Consider the following 20,597-nt stretch of genomic DNA (forward strand, 5'->3'; position numbering starts at 1 on the left):
ATGCCTTGGGCATTATCTCAGAGCATTGCCTTTCATCTACAATGAACATCAAGCAATGTACAGACTTTGTTCTCATCTTATCTGATGAGCGTGTGTGTGTGTGTTTGTGTGTGTGGTGTGTCCCCATACTGAACTCAGAGCTCAGTGACACTTTTGGAGTGCGTTTGCGAAGGAGACCTTAGAACACAGAGGCGCACACACACATATACACACAAACATACTCCTACTTTCACCGCACACTCCCTAGCACAGCATCTCTGTTTATGACACTTGTCTGTGACTCTGTGAGCAATGCCCTACGGAGGAAACTACATGGTGTTGACGAGACTGGTGAGGGTTGAGGGGGAAAACGAAGACCAAACCGAGCTGCCGATCTTCAAAGACCCAGGGAAGAACAGCCAGCCCTCGGCACCTTTGCGGTGGAGAAGATGCTGAGCTCAAACATTCCCATAGAACAATGGGGCCAGCTCCCTAATCTTTGGAGCCTATCAACACCATCTCAAGCATTTTGTAATGCCCCTGGTGGGTGTCTCCACCCTTATGGCAGATAGATATACACACACACACACACACACACACACACACACACACACACACACACACACACACACACACACACACACACACACACAGCATGTTATGGCAGACATCAGCACAAAGGTTCAAAGCACACACTGAGACTCGGCAGACTATGTGCATATGAGATTTACACACACACATGGAAACAAAAACACACACGTCCACACAGACATACACACACACACACACACATGCACACACACACACACACACACATGAACACACAGATACATTGCACACACACACACACACACATACACACACAAATACATTAATCTCTGGGAGGACTAGTAAAATGGTGGAATGGGATGATCACGCAGCCAGCCTCGCAGTCCAGCAGGAGACATCAGTGTGGCGGCTCCTCTCCAACCCTGCGCCACAGCGCAACGCTCCCATTAAAAAACGGCCGGACGGTCCACTCCAGGCGGTAGTCTGGGGCCAGTGCCCAGATCCATCCACTCGCACATGGCTTTGGGTCGGGGAGGGGAGAGTGGACCGGGGAGGAGGAGAGCCAAGGAGACCGGCAACCCTCAGGCTTTGTTTGGCCTCCGTCTACTAAACCTCAGCAAGGCACGAGCAGCCCACTAATACCAGAGCCGCTGCCCCCAGTGTTTCTCTAAAACAAGAGCTGATGTGGAGAGAGTTAGGATGAAAAGGGCTAAGTGCAGCCGTTGATTAATCACATATGTAACAGGAACTGTCACATGAGGGAGCTGCACTAGTGAGCATCAGCAGAACAGGAACAGAGTACCACACTGTATGAGTAGAATGATGGTTATGGCTTCATGAAGCGAATGTACCGTGTGATTATAATGCAATTAAATCTATCGCTTTACTATCTTCAGAGGGAGTCACGCAGGCTTAAATGGGTGCTAGTGCACGTGTGCATGTATTTCAATTGTGTGTGTGTGTGTGTGTGTGTGTTTGTGTGTGTGTGTGTGTTTAAGGTTAATCTAAGTATGTATGTGTGTGTGTGTGCATACATATGTGTATGTGTGTATATGCATGTGTGTCAGTACTTGAATGCCTATATACTCTCCTGTGTGGTGCTCCAAAGCTTATGTGCAGAGCTGTTCGTAACGTCCTCTCTCCTGAAGGACCTCGGCATAAGTACAGTAAGGGTGGTCCTCTGGTTCTCCCTCGCTCATAAAATGACTTGTAAGTGCCTGTAATTTCTCACGCTTCATCGGCACTGTAATCTCCCCAGCCTGCCTCTGGAGAAATCTCCCTTCAGCGGCATTCGTCGGGGGATCGGAGACCTGACAAAAACCAAAACAACATTTATCCAATGACCTCGGCATTGCAGGAAATGGTTAGCCGGCTGTTCAACGACAACCTTGAAACTAGGGAGGGGTGGGAGAAGGATGGCTGGTGGTGTGGGGTGGTGGGTGGTTGGCGTTGGGTGGTAGGGGATCAGGCTGAGGGATAGAGGAGGTCTGCTGTGGAATAAGAAGTTGAAGGGTGGTTGGGTGGATGTAGGTGGTGGGGTTGAATTGAGCTGGGTGGTGGTGTGTGCTAGAAAACATGAAACAAAGGCTTTGTGAGTCCCTGAAGACACGCTCAGCAGTATCAGATTTGGGCATTTCAGAAAAATGTACACACACATTTGGAAAAATCCTGCATGGAACGAGCTCGGCCTTTGCCAGAGTGAGGTTTCCCTGCAGTGAAAATATTTGCTCATGAAAAAAAAAGAGAAAACGCAAAAAGAAAAACGCGAGAGTATTTATTTCGGTGGAGTCTTCTGCCATGTTCTAAATGTGGTTTCTGTGCTTCTTGGCCCTTTGCGCAACTCTTGGCCCGGGCGTTGGGGAGTGGTTGGCTCTTAAGTTCTCCCTGAGCTGCGCTCTGTCAGGTTACAGGCCTGGGGTTCTGCTGGGTTCAGTGGCCCTGCGCTGCCGGGATGGACGCTCCACTGGGCCGGTCCTGTCTCGGTTTATGACGGAGGCAGTTCTGGTCTGGCCACATTTACAATGCCCTGGGTTCTAGTGGAGCTCTGTTTGTAGTGGCTGAGGATCTGAGCCGGCTCCTCCAGATCTCCAGAGCAGGCGTGTGTGTGTGTGTGTGTGTGCGTGTGTGTGACTGTTTGATGGAGTGCGTGTGTGTTTGATGGAGGGTGTGTGCAACAGAGAGAGGGAAAGAGAGAGGAGGTTTGGGGGTGTTTTGGTTGTGCATGTGTGTAAGCGAGCGCATGGGTGTGTCTGCATGGTGTATGTGTGTGCATGCTTGCGTGTGCATATGTTTGCATGTGTGTGTCTATGCATGTCTCTATGTGTATGTTCAGCACACCACAGAGCCTGTGGTCACTGGGGCTAGTATTAGCTGCATACGGAAAAGTGAAAGTTGACGGACAAGGAGGCCTGAGTAGGGTTGTGTCGCTGGCGGTGGTGGAGGTGGGGGTCTGGGTCAGTCCGCCTAATCATTTCAAACCCGCACACACAGAGCTCCCAAAGGCCCTAGAGCTGACGAGGGGGGGTCAGCGAGGGTCAACGGGGGCAAAAAGGGGCACACAATGGACTCTCTCAGAGCGCCGGCCATCTCAGCCATTCCACAACTTCACCCCTGCACCCCCCCACCCCGCAAGCACTTTCCACCCTGTCCGTCACCCTGGCAGCACAATAAGAATACCACCTGGGCCTGAGAAAACGGACGGGAGACGCCGAAACACAAGGAGAGGCCAGCACCAAAGGAACGGAGGGCAGGAATGAAAGGGCAATTGATCACCAAGTGCTGTCCAAGAAAAGGGAAGGTGACTGAGTGACTGAGAAAGAGTACAGGAGGATAGACTCGTCTTTTGTGTTGGGTTCTTGTTTGGAACAAACACTGTCTTGTTTGTTGAAAGATAAACACATTGTGTAAACAGTCACATATTTTAAGGTTAATGATTTTGAGATGTAATTAATAGGCCTCTCACATGACTTGCTATTCCACTAAAATGATTGGAAGATAGATGTTTCCCACGATTCAGCCATTAGTGTTAGTACACACAAGTGCTCTAATAACAGGAAACCTCTCTTAATTGTGGAATCTTGTTTACCCAAGATGGGAAAATTACATAATTCAGTGTTTATGCCGGTCAACAGACTCCTTCATGATCAGCCACTTGTAGTGTCTGTCTAAGCAAACGATCTTCACACGTTACCACCATTGTCACATGACCAGGAATTTAACCATTCGAGGCAGTCATAATGAGGCTGAACAGTTCCACCACAGTGCGGCAGGAAGTTCTCCAGATAAACACATAGGAGAGTCACTGTAAACATCAAATCAGAGGAGTGAAGTGATTCTGATTAGAGAGAGCAGTCCGATTTAGGGAAGGTGTGTGTTCAAAACACGTGTCTATCCCTGTAAACAAACACATCATCATCAAGGACAACACACGCACGCACGCACGCTCACAAGTGCATACACACACACATAGAGGTCCTACATTTACACTGTTGATTACACTAATGACTCTCATACACAGGGAAAGTACACTAAATGTTGCTTTGGTGATCTTCAGTGGAGACATCTATTTCTGACTAATGTTCTGAGACGGGCTTTAAAGTCTAGCCCGGTACAAAGTTGGGGTTCACATCATGACACATGTGGTCATTTCAACTGTCCAGACACAGTAAACACACACACACACACACACATACACACTCACCCACATATACACACACACACCCGCCCTCTCTCACACACACACACACACTCTCACAAGCTCTCTCTCTGAAAAATATGTGTATAAACAGACACACAGAGAGCTGATGTTCACATTCATTACTGCCTTGAGTTAATTACACATAGCAATGGGGTTGGCATAAGTTATACCCTATCCATGGAGGGGGCTGGTATAGCCTTTTACAACACTGTCATTAACCATGATAAATAGATGTTTGCCTTTTAATTCATATTCTCAGTTACAGAGCTCCTGTCAAAGTAGACTAAATTTTCACCACAAAACTTGTTTAGACTATTGAGTCAAAGTTTTTTTTTTTTTTTCACATTTCCCTTCATAATTTTTGCGTAGAAAATTGTAATATTGCATAAACCTGGAGGATGGATAATAATTGACAAAGACGGTCTGAAATGCCCAACAAACATGACTCGGCAGCATCCCTCGAGCTTTAACATAGCTCCTGGCTACCAAAACTTTCGACCAATCAGAGCTCTGCTTTCCTCTGCACGGAGAGAGAAACATGGAAGTCTAACCTGGACACCAAGACAGACCCCGAAAAACCTCCCGTCTACACGAAAACATCTTAAAGCAGTCTCGTTTTAGTTTACACAAACTGTTATTCAACAGATAAAAGTTCGTTTTAAGCAATGACAATGTTGGGTATGTACGTGCCAGACAGATTTGCTCTGAAGTCATCTAAGGTCCAAGACGGAATCGGGCTTTACACCGCGAGAAGAGTCAAGAAGGTTTGTTCATTTGAGTTAGGAAAAACGAAAACAAATACAAAATTGGAGACGCGTTTAAAAGTAATATGATACCGCGTTTAGGAAAAATGAGTTTATGCTGGCTTTTGACCACGATGTAAGGTTTAAACGAGTGGTTTAAATGCATAGCGATAGCAAGTTCGCTGTTCGTTTTACAGCTGCTGACGTGAACTGCCACGTATGGAGGAGTGAACGTTTGCTGTCTCGATAGTCCAGCTGCAGCATAGTATTCCAATGTACCGTTCGCGCATTTGCTGCGTAGGCTACATGAAACTACCTCGTATGATGCCCGTTTATGCTGAACTGTACCAACTCTAAATAAAGCGATGTCAATTAGATAACATATGCATAACACTGAAAGACACTTAGATGAAGGGTACAGGTTTCATTTGTGACTTTCAAGAATAATAATGAATCAAGAGTTGCACCAAAGAAGCATTGTACGGCCAACAGTTAACTTTTATGCAGCTTAAGCTACCACTAGGAATGTATGTATTTTGTAAAGTGATAACTTATATACAGTGTAATTATTCATATTTGTCATATGGCTTATATCTAACTGTTTTGTCTAAGGGAGAGAAGTTTGGCCCATTTGCCGGAGAGAAGAAAATGCCGAGCGATATGGATGAGAGCATGGATCCGCGATTGATGTGGGAGGTGCAGTAATCCATTATGTTTCACTGTGAATTTGAGGACTGACATCATCACACCCCATGCATGCTTTTCCTTTGTACCCTATCTGATACAAATGGATATCAGTCTCTCTCTCTCTCTCTCTCTCTCTCTCTCTCTCTCTCTCTCTCTCTCTATCTCTCTGTGTGTGTGTGTCTTCCTCAATGCTCAATGTTAAATGTTTCATATGTCAGTAGCCTAGCCTATAGAAATATAGTTAGACATGGAGACAGACTGATGGAAAGGCATAATGACATAGATAGATAGATAGATAGATAGATAGATAGATACACTACCGTTCAAAAGTTTGGGGTCCATTAGAAATTTCCATTCCACTCCATTATAGACAGAATACCAGCTGAGATCAGTTGCGTTGTTTTTTAATCAGGGCAGCAGTTTTCAGATGATGTGCTTACAATTGCAAAAGGGTTTTCCAGTGTTTTCACAGTTAGCCTTTTAAAAAGATTTTAGATTAGTAATCAGAATGTGCCTTTGGAACATTGGATGAATGGTGGCTGATAATGGACAATGTAGATATTGCTTTAAAGATCAGTAATTTCTTTCTACAACAGTCATTTACAACATAAATGATGAAAACAAGGACATTTCTAAGTGACTCCAAACTTTTGAACGGTAGTGTAGATAGACAGACAGACAGACAGACATGCCGATATGGAAAATGCATGATTCCTCTGGGCACATAACTTTTTTCATTAAGAGAAGTAGTGGAAAATGATTCTTTAAACACTCATGAAGGGTCCCAATCTTTTCTCTTTTTCCAAAGCAGCATAAAACCCTTCATTGGATTACTTCCAAGTAATGTCTAATTGGAGCAGGCATGTAGACGATGTGCTCATCTCGGCTCATACTTATCTCGTGCCATCTTGTTGTATTGCTGAAGTTCAAGCTTGCCAAATTCCACACAGTGCACCACAATATAAGTTGATGTAATTGTTCATTTTCCCCACAAGGATATAATGACATACAGATAGCCTTACTGAATGTACACAAGTGTCTGCTGAAACACAGAAATCTGTGTGTCGTGTGTTTATGCATCACGGCTGTAATATTTACCTTCTTGATGTCACTGGGTTCAAATTCTCTTGTGACATCTGTAATAACAGCTTTTTTAAATCTTGATTTATATTTTTAAACCGTATGATATTATCCTCTGGTATTCAGTGGGCCAATTTTCAATCTCTGCACTACAATTTTTTAGCCAATTTTATCAACTCAGTCTGGGAAGATTTTTGAACTCTGAAGTATGTTGCACTTAGTATATAAAGCAGTTTTGTGTAAGACTATAACAGCAATTTGATGATTTGAGTTTGAGCAGTTCAGTAATCATCAGACGGTAATTATTAGCCTTGGGTTTTTGTTGGCCCCAGACACTAGCCCACTCTGTAGAATAATGTAGTCATTATTTTAACATCAAGGAAAGTGGCAGCGTGTTTAAGAACACTTGAAAACTTGAGTGCAATGGATCTAATTTAAATGCTTGAGCACTCACATATCCAGACAGAAAGCGATTCAGATCATCTCAAAACTGTCAAACGGATGAACTGATTAGCTGACAGAAACATTATAAATGCATGCACTGGTTTCCAGAGAGAAACATAATGTTACATTTTACTTGTAATAACATGCCTGTGAAAATCAACCCCTTTTGAACGCCAGTGTGCTCTCTTGGGCTGTAGCGAGTTGGGTGTCTGGGAGTGTGGGTCTTCAGATGAAGGCTTAGTACTGCAGTGGCGACCAGTTTTGGCAGGTTTTCATTGTGTGTCTCGCAGGTACGGGGGACCAAAGGGGATGTGTTGTACATCCTGGACGCCAGCAACCCTCGGCACGCTAACTGGCTGCGCTTCGTACATCAGGCGCCGTCGCAAGAGCAGAAGAACCTGGCGGCCATTCAGGTATGAGCCAGCCGGTGCTCCGTAGATAACGACACCTCCAGCCTTATCGCATAGCCAGATTCAAAGACTCCAAGCCAGGAGAGAGAGAGGAGTGGGGGTGGGCGTTAAGAAAAGAGAGATGGAGGGAGGGAGATGGGGAGAGAAAGAGAGACGACGAGAGCAAGAAGAAAAGACAGAAAAAGAAGGACTGTGAAAAAGAGACACAATGAATGAGAGAGAGAAGAGAGCCAATACAAGGAAAAGGAAATTAAAAAAGGAGAGAGAAAAAAGGAGAGAGAGAAAAGGTGAGATTTGACTGAAAATGAGAGAGCATCAAGACAAAAGGGAATTGCAGGATTCATGAGAAAGGACTATACATACAGTCATGTCGATTATCCTGTCACACCTATAGTAAGCAGTGCTAAATATACCTGAGAAGAAGAGCAGACAGGCAGAAAGAGTCACTTGGACGGTTTGTTTTGTCTACGCGTGCAGACATGTTGTGAAATCGGTCCTCTGATAGAGGTCTAAGGAGAGTGATGTAGGGCTCGGGTTTGTTTGATAACTGTGTCTTGTGTGTAATGAGCCTTGGTTAAACACAGGTCTTCAGCAGAAGTCTTTGACCGCTCACCTACCTCTCTGTGGTCTTGCTCCGAATGCCCTGTGAGGCTTTTAGGTCAACTGTAAAGTCAATAGTGTTGTTGTTGCCCTTTATTGCACTGAATATAAGATACATTTTATGTTTGTGTAGCCAAGATTCATGTAATTCAGTTGGGACAAACAGTGTGACTCATCAGAACAGCAAACAAACACCGAAGTGTTCTTCCAGCTGTGTTTTCTTTTTTTATTTGTTTTTGCATTCTTTTATTTTTCAAATGGCAGTAGTTCTTGCAAATCTTACCCACCCTTAACTCAGGCCCACCCAAACGCAGACATGCCATTTGTAGAGACAGAGGAAAGGAAAGAAAGAGAGAGAAAGAGAGAGAGAGAGAGAGAGAGAGAGAGATGAAGCACTGGCAAATTTCAGACTTCTAATAATAAAGCAGACTTGCAGAGAGGCATGTTAGCCCAGGACCTGTGGTCTGAAGACTATGGTTTTGCCATTAATGCTACAGCGCTAAAATCCAGCAGTCGCTCAAAGGTCATACATGTGCGCTTCCAGCTCTGGGTTCCATCAGCTGTGACATTTATAGCATTTTTTCTTCTTTTCAGATTAATATATGTGCATATTTATAATCCAGAGGAAGACGGACTGGGACATTTGATTTCATTAGTGTGTGACCTTTGGAATATGAACATTTAAAGACAGCATGTTTAGGGCTCCAAGTGCTTGACCTTTGACCTTAATCAAGACTAGCAGACGAACAGACCAATGTCTCATCGTAATGGGACTTGGGGCCTTTATGTTGTGTATGTCAAAAGTCGATGTGCGTGTGCGTGTGTCTGTGTGTGTGTGTGTGTGTGTGTGTGTGTGTGTGTGTGTGTGTGTGTGTATGTGTGTGTGCATGTGCACGTGCATGTGTGTGTGTGCGTGTGTTTAATTAATGTACTATACCCTGAGGCATGCAATCTGTATGGCATCAATGCAAGTAGAGGAGCTGACTGTCAGGTCTTAATAAAACACAGTAACATTGCTGAGATAAGGCAACAATTATTTCCCTGTTTGACCTTAGCCTGTCAAACAGGGAACCTTAGCCAACCTTTTTTATTGAACCTTATATATTTTTGTTTTTGTTTTACGAGAGTGTCTTTGATCACTTTGACAGTCTTTTTTGGTCGACAGGATGGAGAGAATATCTTCTACTTGGCTGTGGATGACATTGAAACCGACACTGAGCTGCTCATTGGTTATCTGGACAGTGACATGGAGGAGGAAGAGGAAGAGGAGGAGGAGGAGGACATCAAGGACGGAGATGAAAGCAGTGTTGAGAGCAAGCATCTCAGTGAAGGTGTGAATTACCAATGAATGCTATACATTAGTAACTCTAATATCTGTGGGGCTTCTTGTGTTGAAATGTACTGTACTATCCATTTTTTTGTTTATTTTGGACTTTTTCTAACCTTTATTAGATAGATAGAACAGTACAAAGCAGACAGGAAACAAAAAGGAGCTAGATATGGACAGTGAGTTCAGAAAATGACTCAGACCCAAACCTGCTTCCCCATGGGCACTAGACCCATGTATCGTGTAGGACTCTTCAAACATGACACTGAGTTTCCTCTGAGATGGCTTTTCATTGGCTAATTAGTTTTACTTGATAGAGAACTTCTGTCTGCCCTGGTAGTTGATAGTGTGTATCAAGTGTGTTGTGTAACTGTGTAGTTAGTGTGTAGTGACTGTCTGCCCTGGTAGTTGATAGTGTGTATTAAGTGTGTTGTGTAACTGTGTAGTTAGTGTGTAGTGACTGTCTGCCCTGGTAGTTGATAGTGTGTATTAAGTGTGTTGTGTAACTGTGTAGTTAGTGTGTAGTGACTGTCTGCCCTGGTAGTGATAGTGTGTATTAAGTGTGTTAAGTGTGTTAAGTGTGTGTAACTGTGTAGTTAGTGTGTAGTGACTGTCTGCCCTGGTAGTGATAGTGTGTATTAAGTGTGTTAAGTGTGTTAAGTGTGTTAAGTGTGTGTAACTGTGTAGTTAGTGTGTAGTGACTGTCTGCCCTGGTAGTGATAGTGTGTATTAAGTGTGTTAAGTGTGTAAAGTGTGTTGTGTAACTGTGTAGTTAGTGTGTAGTGACTGTCTGCCCTGGTAGTGATAGTGTGTATTAAGTGTGTTAAGTGTGTTAAGTGTGTGTAACTGTGTAGTTAGTGTGTAGTGACTGTCTGCCCTGGTAGCGATAGTGTGTATTAAGTGTGTTAAGTGTGTTAAGTGTGTTGTGTAACTGTGTAGTTAGTGTGTAGTGACTGTCTACCTGTATCTCTCCACATATAGAGCTGACCATAAAGAAGGAGGACCACCCATGCTTGCTGTGTGAGAGCAGCTTCCCTAGTGAGGAGATCCTGGCAGCGCACCTCCAGAGCCTGCACCAGAGGCCCAGCACAGAGGAGAAGGAGTTCAAATGCCGCAACTGTGGCAAGAAGTTCCCCGTCAAGCAGGCTCTGCAGCGCCAGTGGGTAGATTAGAGTAAAATAGAACTGATCTCAGCACAGTTCTAGAACAGAACCACAACACGCCAGACACCTCATGTCTACATAAGTGTAAACATCCTATTCCACTTACTGTGCCAGTGAGTAGAATAGAACTGATCTCAGTGCAGTTCCACAACAGACCACACCATGCAACTCACATCTAGATCAATGTAAACATCCTCCTCCACTTACATCAGGCTGGGCTGATGACTAATCGCTTAAACAGTCAGCAGTGTGTGAACAAACCAGCGTTGTGTTATGCATCTGTGTGTCCTCATCACAAAGTGAGCACTCGCTAAAAGACGGGGAGTACCTTGAGGCCATGACTTGAGCCTCTGCAGTGTATCTCTGTGTTTTTTTATGTGTTCTGTGATGACTTTGACTTTGTACAGCAGTGTCTGAGACTAGCCTTGACTGTTCTCTCTTTCTGTCCTCTCCTGTTCGCCAGTGTGCTGCATTGCACGGAGAGCCAAGCCCCGGTAGCAGGAGACTCGGCGAAAGCCCACCAGTGTTCGCTCTGCCACAGCACGTTCTCTTCCGAGTCCAGGTAGGCTAGTTAAGCAGCACAGCAAACACACTGACCAACGCCATGAGCAACATCTCATGCAATGTGTTCCATCCCTTTGGCTCTTTATCCCTCCCTGTTTTCCATCACTTTTCAGATCTGCATGCAATTTACACAAATGGATCGAGTTGTTAGTTGTCTAGTTAGTTGTTTGTTTGGATATTATTTATGTTTATGTTTATGGTACTTAGCAGACACCTTTGTCCAAGGCGACTTACAATCACATCAATAAACATTACATTAACATTATTGTCATTATATTGGTAATAGACTAAATACAATTTAGTCAGAATAACAGAATAGTAACAATAACCAGAATAATTTACAAACCACAACTCTGTAAGAATGAATTAGTTGAATACAAGGTAAACAGATGATTCTTTAGACGCCTTTTTAAGGTCCCAAAACTAGAAAGAGGAGTAGTATGTAAATCATTCCACCAATGAGGGACTACAGACAAAAAGACTCTTGAGTGTGACCTCTTAGTGTTGATGGAAGGCCAACATAGCACAGAGGGGACATAGAGCTGGATCGAGGAATTAAGATAGCAAGGTGCAGATGCAGCGTCCTATAGGCCAGAGTGAGGAATTTTAATTGAACTCTGGCTCATTCACACTGTAATAGTGAATCATTTAGAAATCTCTCTCTCTCTCTCTCTCTCTCTCTCTCTCTCTCTCTTAATGTGTGTGTGTGTGTGTGTGTGTGTGTTTGTGTGTGTGTGTGTGTGTGTGTGTGTGTAGTTTTGAACAACACAAAGAGGCCTGTAAAGGAGATGCCAGGTTCATTTGTAAAGCGGAGAGCTGTGGGAAGAGGTTCAAGAGCAAAGATGCACTGAAGAAACACAAGGGAAACGTGCATACAGGTCTGCATACAGGACACACACACACACACACACACACACACACACACACACACACACACACACACACACACACACACACACACACACAGACAGTTTTTATAACACAAAATGACACGATGAGAGACACATGTGAAAGACTATGTTTAATAGTTTTACGTCAGTGCATTGTTTTGGAGAAGTCAAATACTTCATCTTCACCTAAGTGTCTCTGGCCCTCTTAGCAACACTGTAACACTGATTAAATTAATTGCTTGTTGTGGTCACACTTTGATATTCTCTCAACTCTTCCTAGTTAGTACGTGATTTCAGCTCATGCTCAAGATCATTTCCACATGAATCCATCCTTCCCCTCATTTCCGTTTGTTCGAAACGAACACACACCACAAACTCTGCTGTTTAAACAAAGGCATAATGCGAGCCTAATGACTGTCAAAAAAGATCCACCCCGTCAGTCGAAGTTCATGGCGAGCGCGTTGTTGAGCCCAACTGACACATGACGTAGTCGTGCATTGCGGTGATGTAGCGGCCAAACTATGCCTTTCATTGGCCTGACTGAGCCATAGCCTTGTCCCCAGGCCAGGCTCTGTCTTGCATTAGGCACTGAGCCTGGCCGTCGCTGTGCGGGGCGGCTACGTGGGCGAGGAGGGGGAAGTAGTGGCGATAGCCCCCAGAGACCAGTCTCACCCATCAGGCAGTGATGTCAGTGAGATTCGGAGAGGAAGAGGATGAGGTGTGTGTGTGTGTGTGTGTGTGTGTGTGTGTGTGTGTGTGTGTGTGTGTTGTGTGTTGTGTGTTGTGTGTTGTGTGTGTGTGTATGTGTGTGTGTGGGGGTGTAGGGGTGCTCTGTTGTCCATGTAATACGTTTTTTACGGCCTTATTAAAACTTGAGAAGGACTCAGTGGAAGCTGACAGGCTCTCCCTGGTCATTAGAGAGCCTCTTTTGCTCTAGCGCTCATCTCCAGACACCCAGCTTGTAAGAGGAGGAAGTACAGCTGGCATTTGACCTCTCACCTCCGTTAGATGTGTGCCTGTGTGCGTGTGTGTGTCTCTGTGTGTGTGTGTGTATGTGTGAGAGTGTGTGTTTGTCATTTAGTGAGTGCCGCATGTTGTCTGTGGGCACTTAGCGTTCCGCTCAGCCACTTCCTGGCTCTTGAGTCGACTCTTGACTGTGTTATCGTCGTTGGTGGAGCTGTGCTGTTTCATGGCTGTAACACCTGCACGCCACTCACTGCATCTCCAAGCACGCACACGGGAGAAGGCAAAGAGCAGGACAGAATATACCGTTTTTGGCTCCTGGCCGAACAGACAGAAAGTACACATCCTCACTCACCAACCCCTGTCCCATGCTGGCAAAAACAAGCTGAGATTCCATTGTCTTTTGGCTGTTTTTTTCACAGTAAGATCTTGCATGGAAGTTTGGCTAAAGATTCCCCCTGTCAAAGTGGAAGAGGATTTCTTTGTATCTCTTTGGAATGAGGCCTTGGAACAGTTGGCATAGCTGTCAGCCCAAATCTTGCTTTAGCCCCTCTACGTTAGCCAAACATTGTAACAACTGAGGCAAATGCTGAGCTCAGGAATTCAGCCATCTTAAGATGGTCCATGAGTACTGTGACTTTGACTCCATACGGCCATGTGTTCATCTTTGTGTTCTTTCTGTAGACAAGTACTACAGCTGCTTGAGTGAGTTTTGGAGTGAGTTTTGGCACACATACTGCATCAGTTCCCACTCAGCATCGTATGAAGTCCATTAAAACGTGTTGAGGAGTTCACAGAAATCTGAGTGAGTGCCTGTGAGTTACACAAGTATAATTCTTCGCATGTTTTTTTTTTGGTGTTTTTAGGCAGCGCTCGAAGGAAACTGATGTGTACCATCTGCAACAAGAAATGCTCATCCTCGCTGAACCTTCAGGAGCATCGCAAGGTCAGAGGTCGACTCCAACCACCCCATTCATCCCTCCAGCAATGTCTCCTTCTCTTTTTCCACTCCATCCCTCTAGCAATGTTTTCTTCTCTTCTTCCATCTCAGCCCTCCAGCTGTGTCTCCTACCTTTTTTTGGTCTCTGAAGGCTCTGGTTTCTGTCTTGTGCATTTCCATCCAGCCGTGTCTTAGTTTTCGTGACTTTGTTACCTGATTTTCTGAAAAGAAATACATCCCTTCCCAATTCTGCTCTTCTCTCTCTTTCTCTCTCTCTCTCTCTCTCTCTCTTCATCCTCTTCTCACTCTCTCTCTCTCTTTCTATATTGCGTTCCCTCTCTCGCTCTCTCCCTCTCTCACACAGTGTGGGAGCTTAACTTTATGTTAACATTGTAACATTTTCCGACTCTGTGACACAGAAGAGGAAGGTCGGTTTTTGTTTCACGAGCCCATCCCTGTGGACCTTGTGAAATTCAAGAGCCACTGTGAGCAGACAAAAAGACTTTAACCTCGGCGTCAGGAGTCGTCTGGCCAAAATCCTTCACCGTGAGACAAAATGTCATCTTAAGCAGTGATAAAGCACTAACCACTTTTGATATATTACTCCAACACATGGAGTGCTCATAAGCTAAAGGCAAAGCTTTGAAACCACACTGGACAAACAGTAATAGTATAGCAGCATCACTATGCCAAGCACTTGAGACAAGATTAACACAATAATAAGCTCATTGCATTCCATATTTAACGACATCAGTTCTAATTGTTCCGCTTGTTTTTTTTTCACCACAAAGGTCATACCACTTCTGCTAACCAGGAAAGGAGATATCAGTAATTAGCCTGTCAAATGTGTATTTGTACAATTATCTCCGTCTGGGACATCACTAAACTCTCCACGGGAGGCTTGTCTTTCAAGGAGAGTCATCAGAAATTTGTCGAAGCTGAATAGGCTTTGTGTCCGTGTGTTTATGCCCAAAAATGTGATTGTGGACGAGCTGTTAGCGCGTCTCAGAAGACACCGCAGCGACGCTCCTCCCGCAGGTAGCCAGAAATGACCGGCAGCCATCTGCTACCATGCATTTTGATCCCTGCGAAAATATAATTTCCCTTCTCAGACGTGCTTTGGAGTCTCTCAAATGTCAAAGCAGCTATTCCACTCTTTTAATTAAAGCTAGGCCTTTAAGGCAGTCGTTAATGTTACTATCTTGCTTGCATACACATGAGCGATGCTACGCTGACGTCGTAGACAATGGAGACACGGTCTTGACACCCAGACTTTGCTGAAGGCTTTCGGAAGAGACAGAAAAGTGATTTATCATGCGCTATCTGGATCGCTCAGACCATGGATATGGCATTTATCTATGAAACAAGCCATTTTCTCATGTTAACATGAAGTCGATGCGTCTCATTCTCATTCAAATTGAATGCATTCAGGGGAAAGTTAACCTTTGAGTGCCCACTAAGGCGTTCCGTTTCCTCAGCTCAAGCATTGGGACTTTTCTCTGTCTTGACGAAATAGATCCAGAAAGTTTCTCCTCATAGCTCAGTTTCTTGTTGAAGCTGTTCTTTGTTGGTTTAATGGAGTTCTAACTGTTTGCTTTTGTCTGATGTGTTCCCATTGATGACTAAATATGAAACATGACGAGAACAAGACATGTAAAGATCAAGACTTTGTTTGTATCATCACATTCTATTACTGAGACGATCTGCTCGTCAAATAGTGTGCTATTTGAATAGTGTGCCATTTTCTACAATTGCATAGCTGTTATAGAGGGACAATACCACTGAAACCCATTAATTAACACAATTATTGCAATCATGAAACTGAGAAAACTCTAGTGTAGCAGGCTTTTCTGGTCAATTTTTATAGAGGGATTGCTAGAACTTTTAGAGCAGGATTCCTACATTTATTTATTTAGTGTTATGTGCAAAGTTGTTAAGCGGATAACATTTTACATAAAATGTAGCTGTTCCAAAATGGAGATTAAATTAGTTGTTATCAGTTAGGATAAGTAACTGTTAATCCTGATTCGTTAGAATTTTGTATGTTTCGAAGTTGTTCAACATTATGTTACCATAAATAAGCAGTGATTAATATGGACCACAGCAAGCTCTGAATACTTGAGTGGTATTCATATTCTGTATTATCATAACTTTGCAGAGGACCCTTTCATAATAAGCACTATTGTGACGCAGCTGAGAGTCGAGAGAGCTAGTCAAGCTTTCAGGCAGTTTAATTACATTTCCAGATGATGATGATGTGTGTGTGTGTGTGTGTGTGTGTGTGTGTGTGTGTGTGTGTGTGTGTGTGTGTGTGTGTCTGTGTGTGTCTGTGTGTGTGTGTGTCTGTGTGTCTGTGTGTCTGTGTGTGTGTCTGTATCTGTATCTGTGTGATGGTGTTGTGTGTGTGAGAGTGAGTGTGTGTGTGTGTGTGTGTGTGTGTATGTGTGAAAGAGAGAGAGTGAGTGTGTGTGTGTGTGTGTGTGTGTGTGTGTGTTTTGGACAGAGAATCTGCAATGCTCTTTCTATGTCTGCAAGGGTTGAGGGTTGTTTTTTTCCCCAAGATTGCAGTGCAGTTTGAATGGGCAACCAAATCTCATCCCTTGGGCCATAAAGACAACTCTGTAACCTCAATACCTCAGGCCAGTGCTGCAGTAGATGAGTAAACCGTCCCCTGTCACTGGAAACCCACCAGACAGGTTGCCAATGTTATTCCACGGGCTGAGGTCATGTGTTATCTCTGTGATCCTAGGTGCACGAGGTATTTGACTGTCCTGCCTGTGACAAGAAATTCATCTCCACCAACCAGCTGAAGCGCCACATGATCACACACTCTGGTGAGAATGAATAGCATGCACACATACACAAATACACACACACACACACACACACACACACACACACACACACACACACACACACACACACACACACACACACACACACACACACACACACACACACATACACACACACACACATACACACATGCATGCACGCTCAAAGCGGACATCAGTTGCACACACATTTACACCACGTCATCAGTCAAATATGTCAGATATTATGAAGATATCCTAGAATGCCTTTGTAAATTCTTTCTGTGTGTGTGTGTGTGTGTGTGTGTGTGTGTGTGTGTGTGTGTGTGTGTGTGTGTGTGTGTGTGTGTGTGTGTGTGTGTGTGTGCATTATCAGAGAAGCGACCGTACACATGTGAAATCTGCAGCCGCTCCTTCAAGCGATTGGACCAGGTTACCGCCCACAAGATCATTCACAGCGAGGACAAGCCCTACAAGTGCAAACTGTGTGGGAAGGAGTTTGCCCACCGCAACGTCTACAAGAACCACAAGAAGGTATCAGCCCTCCGTCCAGACACGGTTCCTGGGTGATATGCCACGTGGGAGGATAATTTTAGATGCTGAGAACATTTGGGGTTTTTTAATAGGGCTTCTCTGATTAAAAGCAGTTAGTCAGGCTCCTCCTGTGTCTCCTCCTTAAATCATCTTTTCAATTGCCTCCAAGCAGTCAAAATGGCTTCCAATTACCATCCAGTTGCATTTTAAATCATCTGAATCACGTATGGTAATAATGACTTATATACTTATGTAAATAAGTAAATAATAGAGTAAATACTTGTAAATAAGTATTTTCTCTATGTTGGTGTTTCATAGTTCAAGGACATTATATATTGACTCTGTGTGAATCTAGGTGATATCAAAAGCATTCATTCACTAGTGAAATGTCATGAGCCTGAAGCACCAAAGGTCAGACATTAAGGGGTGGAACCATATGATATGTCTGGTCCCTTGAGCGGTCTGCCTGATTAGGCTAGCAGATGGACAGACAGACAGAAAGGAAGGCAGGCTGGCAGACAGACCCACACACTCACAGACAGACAGGCTGGCAGACTGGTGGGTTTGGTGGAGGTTTTGTTGTGGGTATGGTTATGTGTGCATGTGCGTGTGTGTGTGTGTGTGTGTGTGTGTGTGTGTGTGTGTGTGTGTGTGTGTGTGTGTGTGTGTGTGTGTGTGTGCACGTGCATGCGTCTGTGCATGTGTGTGTGTGTGTGTGTGTGTGTGTGTGTGTGTGTGTGTGTGTGTGGTTACGTGGGTGTGTGTATAGGGGTATAAATAAACAGGGAAGCCTCTCCAGTTCCTTATCGCCATAAAGGATCATCATTCTAATCAGTCTGTGTGGAGCCAGAGCTGAACCCCCAGTCTAACCCACGACCCCCGACCCAAACCAAAACCCTGAGCCCCATATCAGGCCACAGCAGCAGGCAGAGAGAGAGAGAGAGTGTTAGAGAGCAACCCAGATAGAGGGAGAGATAGAGAGAGAGAGAGAGAGGAGTGAAGGAAAAGATGAAAAGGAGACCGTGGCCAAAGATGGAGTGATGACAGAAGGAGAGATAAGGAGGGAGGAAGAAAGATAAGGGGAAAGAGAGACGGGTGTGGGATAGTGTACTGCAATAGTGTGATGATTGACTTGTTTATTTATTTATGTATTTATTTGTGCATTAACCTGATGTTTTTAATCTAAAACAACTTAAAGAGACCCGTTGCAGGGACCAGGCTCAAGGCCAAGTGCCTTGCTCAAGGGCACAAATGTGGTAGCCGTAGCTACTGCTTACATATCAACCAAGTCCTTACACTGCCCCCATGATACAGGCATTAATTCAGTATGGCTCTGTATACCTTTCTCTTGGCAGACACACTCGGAGGAGAGGCCGTTTCAGTGTGAGGAGTGTAAGGCTTTGTTTCGCACGCCGTTTTCACTACAGAGGCACCTCCTCATTCACAACAGTAAGTGTGTGTGTGTTTCTGTCTTCGTTTACCTGTGTGTGTGTGTGTGTGTGTGTGTGTGTGTGTGTGTGTGTGTGTGTGTGTTGCAGTGTTTGAGAATCTCATAGATCAGGGTTCCTGTAACACACTCTCCAGATAGAGGAAATGGATATGTAGCCTGTGCATCTATGTTTATTCTACCACCCCATCAATCCTGCAGAACCCAGGGGTGACCTGCAGATGTTCTTAGCCCTTCTGGTAGTACGGTGGGGAACTACCTGAGACATTTTGAATAGGACCATCCAAGACTATGTGCTTCTGTTTGCAAAATGCCCAGCCCCTCAGAAATAGATTCCTTCTTTGAATTTGCTGCCAATATCCAGACTTTGAGAATATAGTCCTAGTCCCCATACCCTAGGATATGGTTCTAATTCTCAACTGCTAACAGGATGCCTTTAATGATCGGACCCTGGGAACATGGTTCTCATACCCAGCCCCCGAGGACACGCTTGCACTGCCCAGTTTCTTAGGGGCAGGGCTCGGAGAGCAGAGGAGAGGAGAGGAGAGCAGAGAGAGGGTCTGTGTAGGAGAGAGGAGAGGAGAGGAGAGGAGACTGTCGGCCCTAGCAGGATGGAGGTCTAGACTGATGACACTGAGATTGCGGAGCTGGAGGCATTTCCTGCCCCCCCCCCCCTCCCCAGAGACAGATCAGCGCTCACACAAATCAGTGGGAGCCTGAGCCACGGGGCACACGGGCCTGGGACCTGGATTAGGGGTCAGGTGGCAGCCGTGGGGGGGGGGGGGGGGGGTTTGGTGCTGGTGTTGGTCGCGGGTTAGAAGCAGACGATGAGTTTTATGCTTTGTTTGCACATGTGCCTGTCTGCCCTGCATGCCATTTATTACAAATTGAGGGTGTGAATGTGCGTGCATTTGGAACGTAATTGTTTGTTTGGTCTGTTTGTGTGTTTGTGTGTACATGCCTGAATTGCTATCTGTCTGTAGTAGGTATGTGTAAGATGTGCTTCATGCTTCAAGATATTTGGGTGTGTGTCTGTGTGTGTGTGTGTGTGTGTGTGTGTGTGTGTGTGTGTGTGTGTGTGTGTGTGTGTGTGTGAGACTGTGTGTGTGTGTGTGTGTGAGTGTGTGTGTGTGTTTGTGTGTGTGTGTGTGTGTGTGTGTGTGCATGCATGCGTATCTGTGTGATATCTTTGGAGTGCTGGGTGGGATCACTTCTCTGTGTACCTCTCACTGTGGGAAAATGGATTGCAGCTGTCACGGTATTTTCATATGAAATGAAGTTGTTGTGAAACACACACTGCACCTTTAAGAGGGTCAGAGGCGACTCAGTGGTTCGTCCTCCACAGAAGCCATATAAACACCTCTCATATGATCCCTAGTGTGCGTCTGTGTGTGCGTGTGTGTGTGTGTGTGTGTGTGTGTGTGTGTGTGTGTGTATGTGTGTGTATGTGTCTGTGTGTCTTTGAGCCTGTGTGTATCTATGAGCCTGTGTGTTTGCACACAAGTAGATTACAGACTGAATGTGGACCGAAAAATGATTTTCCATCACATTGAGTTAATCTGTTGCCTTTGTACTCTGAGAATAAGATCCATCTCAACGATTTCTGCAAGGATCATTACATTTAAAAGTAAAAAAATAAGTACAGCTAGGGTTGCGTTTTTAAAAATATAATTTTTTTGTATCAAGGTCGCTACTGCTACCAGAAGATGTTTAATGCGTTTGTACACTCACCAACTCCTCACATTGTAAGAAATGATGACATCCTTC

At 44.6% G+C, this 20,597-nt stretch overlaps 1 protein-coding gene across 1 annotated transcript in view; it reads left to right on the top strand.

Moving 5' to 3' along the window:
- The first annotated feature begins 4,756 nt into the window (after window positions 1-4,756).
- The window catches only part of prdm5 (PR domain containing 5), a 53,990-nt gene continuing 38,149 nt past the window's right edge, over window positions 4,757-20,597 (top strand). The window contains exons 1-11 of the mRNA XM_076277444.1: window positions 4,757-4,989; window positions 5,581-5,664; window positions 7,470-7,592; window positions 9,355-9,520; window positions 10,498-10,675; window positions 11,143-11,241; window positions 12,000-12,121; window positions 13,963-14,042; window positions 16,786-16,870; window positions 17,226-17,383; window positions 18,739-18,832. Of these exons, the coding sequence (XP_076133559.1) occupies window positions 4,891-4,989; window positions 5,581-5,664; window positions 7,470-7,592; window positions 9,355-9,520; window positions 10,498-10,675; window positions 11,143-11,241; window positions 12,000-12,121; window positions 13,963-14,042; window positions 16,786-16,870; window positions 17,226-17,383; window positions 18,739-18,832 (1,288 nt within the window). The 5' untranslated portion in view covers window positions 4,757-4,890. The remainder of the gene's footprint in view (window positions 4,990-5,580; window positions 5,665-7,469; window positions 7,593-9,354; window positions 9,521-10,497; window positions 10,676-11,142; window positions 11,242-11,999; window positions 12,122-13,962; window positions 14,043-16,785; window positions 16,871-17,225; window positions 17,384-18,738; window positions 18,833-20,597) is intronic.

Source organism: Alosa pseudoharengus, unplaced genomic scaffold, assembly GCF_046254945.1.
Source record: "Alosa pseudoharengus isolate Yale_2024_CS ecotype anadromous, Long Island Sound unplaced genomic scaffold, YU_APseudo_1.1 YU_APseudo_1.1_scf_11, whole genome shotgun sequence".
NCBI classification, from domain to species: Eukaryota; Metazoa; Chordata; class Actinopteri; order Clupeiformes; family Clupeidae; genus Alosa; species Alosa pseudoharengus.